Raw genomic sequence first — 6,518 nt, forward strand, 5'->3', positions numbered from 1 at the left:
GGGTGTTAGTGCTGTCTATGGACTGGTCTGAGGCCAAACCATCACAGCTAAGGCTTCAGTCTGAGCCTCACAGTAACGCCGCCATGCAAACATCTGCACGGACGAGAATGACAACTCGTTAGATAAGAAGCTCATTTTCATCTTGTTTGCATATATATGAACTCACAGCTTCCTGCAGCCGACACAGCCATCGATAACGAGCAACGTTAACGTGACCGACAGAGAAAAGGAACTGCTCAGGAACAAACCCCACACAGCCGAATAACCCAAACTGACTCATCCACACAAGTTGGAGCAGGTCGGGCTGACAGCTTCACATTACTGTTAATAACCTGCAGTTGTGTGTGTGTTACTTTCAGTCTTGCCTCGAGTTCATACTTGAACACCTCTGCATGACTTCACGCATCTACCACAAACCGAGGTCAAACGCTAGCGGCTGTTAGATTCAGCGTCACACCTGAGGAGCAGCTCTGTCATCACCTGGATGGTTACCACCTCCTTCCCATCCTCCCTCTGCTCCACTCTGCGTGTGAGGAGGTGCACCCACAGCAAGGCTAAGAGCAGCGAAAGGAGAAACTAACGTGAAGTCTCTCATACTGCGCTCCAATCACACCATAAATACCTAAATACGTGTCTAACTTCATGTGACCCTTAAAGTGCTGCAGATGTGCACCTTTTTGACTGCATAACGCCCGAACGTACAGGGTGAGGGTTGGCGTGTACCTCTGAGCGGGACAGGCCCCAGACGGCACTCCGTGCTCGGGCCCACCCCAAAAAGTCTTAACACCTTAACAGATCAGCATTTTCCTTCCTTTTGATGTTGGATGGAATAACCATAAGATTATAGGCTTTGGAGACCGTGCTGACCCGATTCTCTGTGGGTGGAGTGGACGGGGTCCAGGGTGGAGCTCCATCACAGAGGCCAGGACAGCAGAGCAATCCTGCTGCATCCTCCAGCCCGGCTCCATCAATCATGAATGAGGACAGAATCATTACACATGCCGAGCGAGGCAGACGGCCCGACTGATTCGATTACCATCGGTAACTAAACCAAAAGGCCAGAACACACATGCACGCGCACACACACAGGGTTCAACAGGAAGCTGCAGATTGGGCTGCTGTGATGAACTACAGCCATCAGCAGCAAGCTGCTCAGCCTGAAGTAATTACATAATTCAATCGAGCTGATTCAGGGCTGCAAACAACACGTGGAAACATCCCAAAGAAAATTCCCAGAATCCAAGTAGGAGCTGTTCTCTGTGACCATTCCCAACCCAAACAGCAACCAGGTTGTCATCAGAGAAAACCAACAGTGAGGCTGAGTGCTCAGGGCAGCTTATCAGAAGGATAAGGTTCTGGACTTTCAAAAACGAACTGATAAACTCTTAGAGTGGATCTGGAAATTCATCCAGATATTCCTGGAAGAGTTGTTGTGTTGGTGCTCACAGATAAACAATCAAAGGTGATTCTGAGCAGGTAAATCCAATCAGAGTCGGCCGTATCGGCTTCCTGAGCGGCGGCACCGGCATTAAGGAGGTCTGTGTAATGACCAGTGGCCCTCCTAAGCTTCTCAAACCCGTTGAGCATATCAAACATGACCCCACCTGCTGCTTCACCCGACACCACAACGACTCAGAGAGAAAGCCGTTTTATTCTCCAGCAACCACCAAACTGGGCTCCAGCGATGGCCCATCTGTGCAGTGCTCCTGATCAATCAGCATACATTAGCCGGCCTAACAGTCGAGTCTAAAACACGCTAAAAACGCTCAAATTCATTGATGCTTGGAGCAGCAGGAAGTTATTTTAGGCTTCAGTGATTCAACAGGAACCAGAGTTCACAACCCAACGCCGCCCATTTGGAGACACAACTCCTAATAGCTTCATTACTTCCTGTTTCATCATGAAGAAATGATAACGACATTGAACTTAATAATTTTATTCATCTACTGTGTAATAAGCAGGTCTTATAAAACAGTAGATGTTGGTGAGGAGCAGTGTCTCTCAGACTCTTGAGCCTTCTGCAGATGAGAAGTTCTGTTTAAATCTAACCAGATAATTTCATTGATGGCTAAAGTGGGCAATACCAACTTTTTAAGGTGCCATCAAAAACTCCAAAAATAAAACAAAAGCAGAAGTAAAGAAAGACACTATCCACCACCATTTTAATATTATTAATATTGTTTCCTGATTGATGATAATAATAATAACCATGTGGTTATACACTGTGAAATTGCCACAATCATAGCATAACATAACTAACTAAATAATTTGTGAAATTAAATGGCAGAACATTTCAAATATAAACTAAAACACTAATGATACAATAAAAAACTAAAATATAAATGAAAAAAATCCAAAATAAAGATGAACTGAATTATAAAACGTAAAAAATAAAATAAAAATATTTTCATTAAATTATAATAAATTAAATTCAATTGATAGGTCTTTAAATGTGGGGTGTGTGTGCAGGGGTTCGGAGAGCCTGTGATGCTGAGCAGGAGGTTGCCTCCGGGCTCGGATGGGCTCGTCTCGGGGGTATTTGTTCTGCAGAGCGGTGAAGCACCAGCTGCTGCCTCTCTGAGAGCTCTGAACACCGCAGAGAAAAACCGCAGCAGCAGAACGTGGCTCAGTCCTCCACACAAACCTCAATTTCAAACTCATTTTCCATAAACACACACAGCGGGGCAGATTCGGGGGCGGGGGGTTGACGAGGCCAGTTTATTCACCCCTGAACCATTACGAGGCCAGCTGCCTGCCGCACACGGGGTGGTGTATACCCGCGGACAGGATCCAGGTATCCGCGGCGTCGTGCGGACTTTCCGCGTGAACCTAAGCATCGAGCGTGGCTTGACGGCGGGCTGTCACACCGCACACCTACATCTGGAGCTCAGGGCTGCTAAGCTAAAAGGCTAAGTTGTTAGCTGCCGCGGCATCGATTAGCGGGCTGATTGATTGGCCGGACTGCCCGTTTCCCCCTGCCTGGTGGAAGAGGCGTTAAAGCGGGCAGCTCGGGGAGAAATCACCGCCAACTGCGGCTCTGACATCCAGCTGCTCACATTTAGCGAAGCCATTAGCCCCGACACCCGTCAACTTCCTGCCCCAGGAACGCGCTCTAAAGCCGGACAATCACGTACCTTTGACGGGCCGCTCCGTGGTGGAGAGTTTGCTCTGGTCTTTGGCCGACATGCTCCCTCCCTGCGGGCTGGGGGCCGGAAAACAGGAGAAATTCCGAACTAAACTGGACCGATTCTTCCTGACGAGCTAGCAGGCTAGCTGGAGCGAGCTAGCCGCGCTAGCTGGTGGTGGGGCTGGGAGCGGCGGCGGCAGCGCGTCCCTCCGCGTACAGGGCAAGCGAACCGAGTCGAGCTGGAGTCAGACCTGACCAGGGTAGGGAAGAGGGAGCGAGGGCGTCCGTTTCACCGACAAACCGGAGCCTCTCCGCTCTGCCCTACTCCTCTCTGCTGTGCGGTGATGCCGACCCGCGGTCCAGGCAGGAAGCGGCCCGGGCAGCAGCGCCGATCTCTGGCTTCAGCAGCACCGAGCGGCGCGGCGGATCATGTCTCGGCTTTATCCCGTTATTCTCGGACAAGGTGCATCTGTTCCAGGCCGCTGCGCTTCAGTTTTTTCCTGTCGTGATCCGATGTGTCGCCCAGACCCTCTGTCGGATTACAATAATCCGCCGCAAGCGGATTTCCTACAACATGGCTCAGCGCGGGCGGGGGGTTGTGGGTAATGTAGTATTAAAGCGGTATGAATGCGCCTCCTTCAGAGCCCACTCAGCGCGTGCACCGCACTGTCAATGGAAAATAACTGCATAAATAAAAACTCTGCTGTCTACGGTGTGAATAGATAAATAAAATAAAAATACACAATGTACGGAAAATAATAATAATCTCTAATAAAAGTACGGATAAAAAATTACAGATACATTAATAAAAAAAATACACCCTACGGAAAAATTTAAGAAATAAAATTAAATAAGAAACACACTATGGAAAATAAAAAAGTTTGAGTAAAAAATAATATTAAATAAACACTGTCTGTGGGGAAAAATAAATTAAAATGCAATGTCTTTGGGATAAAATTAAAAATAAACAAATGAAAAAAGGGGGAAAATTCATTAAAATAAGCGTAATATAAAATAAGGAGCCCGAGCCGAAAAGTTTCTCTGACACTGTCTTGGAAAAATGTTTAATTACATACACTGTTTACGAAGAAAAATATTATCCTTAAAAACCACAGTTTCATTGTGACAAAAGTAATATTAGTCTTTAACAAACAGGGAACTCTAAAGAATGGTTTCTTGGTGTTTATTCTAAACTTCGTTCTCAACGTTTAAAGTTTTCATTCTCATTTCAATAAAATAAAGCGAAAAACAAGGAAGTGTCTGATTTAAACGCACTCACAGTAATACTTAAAAGTGCTGCGCATTACATGTTGTTACACGCTGAATATGATAGCACACTCAGCAGATCTGAAATACGTCACAAAGAGCCACGTGTGCTTCACTGTCACCTGTTGTTGGATAAAAACATTTAAAATTGTTGGATTTTTTTTTTTTTAAATTAAGTTCGGCACCTGCTCTGCAGCACGGTCTTATTTTCCTCACGATGACGATGAAGAGGCCACCTGGTTTCTGACGTCACGTGCTGTATTTGTTGGATGGATTTTGCGCAGCACAGAGCTGAAGCTAAACACCACAGCGCCTCCGTGTGGTCACTGTAGGTAATGCCAGCAGTGACCACACGGCGTCCCTTAATGAGCTGAAGGTCTCAGGGCAGGACTTCTCAGGTGATCCTGAGCTTCACACTCACACTGAGAGCGTCCAGCACCGGTTCACTGGTTTTAAAAAACTGAGTTCTGAATGCTGTGATAAATAAAACATGTATTATTGAATTATTACACAGAGCTGTGAATAGCTCTCAGTCTGTCCAGGGCCGGAAGTCACTCAGTTTCATCACAGAGTTTGATGAGATTTTTCACCTGAAACTCAAAATAAAATCATATAAAATATCATTGAACTAATGAAATAAAATTGGGGCTCAAGAGTTGGGCGTTCGTCTTGTAATCAGAAGGTTGCCGGTTCGAGCCCCAGCTCCGACAGTCTCAGTCATTGTGTCCTTGGGCAAAACACTTCAGACGTTGCCTACTGGTGGTGGTCAGAGGTCAGAGGGCCCGGTGGCGCCAGTGTCCGGCAGCCTCGCCTCTGTCAGTGCGCCCCAGGGCAGCTGTGGCTACAATGTAGCTTCTCTTCACCCGTGTATGAATGGGTGGATGACTGATTGTAGTGTAAAGCGCTTTGGGGTCCATAGAGACTAAGTAAAGCGCTATATAAATACAGGCCATTTATCATAAAAAGAGAGACGGGTGTGGCCTCGGCCTTCCTGCGTCTGATGTTTGACTCAAAATAGAAACACTTGTTGGGCCTCCTGAGAACCGAGCTTTCACCAAGCGCTTTCCATGTAAGGGGAACTTTGCAGGACCAAAGGCTCCCACCTCAACCCCCACAGGGCTGGTCAGTTCAGATTATCACTGTGTGGCATCTGCATCCCGGACAGCTGCTGTATATAAAGCCTCTGACCCCAAATCATCAGACTCACTGAGAGCAGCATCAGAGTTGATGAGCAGAGATGGTAGGTGTTCTCTCACAGCCCATGGTTATGCTTTTTATACAAATCACAATTTGAAATGTTACCAATGAAGCTAAACGCTCAGAGACCTAACAGAGCGAACCGGATTACTCTGTGTAATACAGTTAATACACTGTATTCTAGATGGTGAACAGTAGTACAATAAAGTTACACTACTCTACACCATCTACAATACAGCACAGAATTATACTACTGTGTATCTACTATAATATAGTTATATTTAAATATGATCTACTAATACATTTATAAACTTCTGTACACCGTCTAGAATACAGTACAGAGTCCTGCTGGTGGCCATCGCTCTGAGGTGTTTCACCCTGCAAATACACTCTTATTTTTATTTCAGCAGTCGCTGAAACAGGTCGGTGCCTGCAGCGTGCATCAAAATGTTCGACCCCGACGACAAAGGCTTCATCCACAAAGAGTTCTCACTCCAACGTCTCCTTATTCAGGCCGTGATAGAAAGTGAAAACACTGAGCGAATGAAAGTGTAAAAATGAAAAGGGTTCGCTTTGGAAATGTTTAGTGACAGGCGTGACATCGATACCTGTGTGTCTGTAGATGAAGCAGATGTTTCAGTCATCAAACATAAACGCAACCAGAAACCTGGACTACAAATCCTTGTGTTACGTCGTCACTCACGGCGAGGAGCAGGACAAATGAAAAAGGAAATGTGATGTTTGTCTTTATCTTGCATCAAATAAAAGTTTAAACATTAAACTCTGAATCTAGTGTCCTTTAATAAGCTGAAGGTCTCAGAGCAGGGCCTCTCAGGCGTCCTGAGCTTCACACTCACACTGAGAGCGTCGGGCACTGGTTCATTAGTTTTATTAGAGTCCAATTTAAAATCAGCAGAGAACAGAAAGA

At 46.1% G+C, this 6,518-nt stretch overlaps 1 protein-coding gene across 1 annotated transcript in view; it reads right to left on the reverse strand.

The window, feature by feature from the left end:
* The window catches only part of ppp3ccb (protein phosphatase 3, catalytic subunit, gamma isozyme, b), a gene marked incomplete in the record, with an annotated part of 18,963 nt that extends 15,233 nt beyond the window's left edge, over positions 1–3,730 (reverse strand). The window contains 1 exon segment of the mRNA XM_042213248.1: positions 3,135–3,730. Within this exon segment, the coding sequence (XP_042069182.1) occupies positions 3,135–3,186 (52 nt within the window).
* Positions 3,731–6,518: the final 2,788 nt, after the last annotated feature.

Source organism: Haplochromis burtoni, unplaced genomic scaffold (genome assembly GCF_018398535.1).
Source record: "Haplochromis burtoni strain Fernald_Lab_line unplaced genomic scaffold, NCSU_Asbu1 Contig_429, whole genome shotgun sequence".
NCBI classification, from domain to species: Eukaryota; Metazoa; Chordata; class Actinopteri; order Cichliformes; family Cichlidae; genus Haplochromis; species Haplochromis burtoni.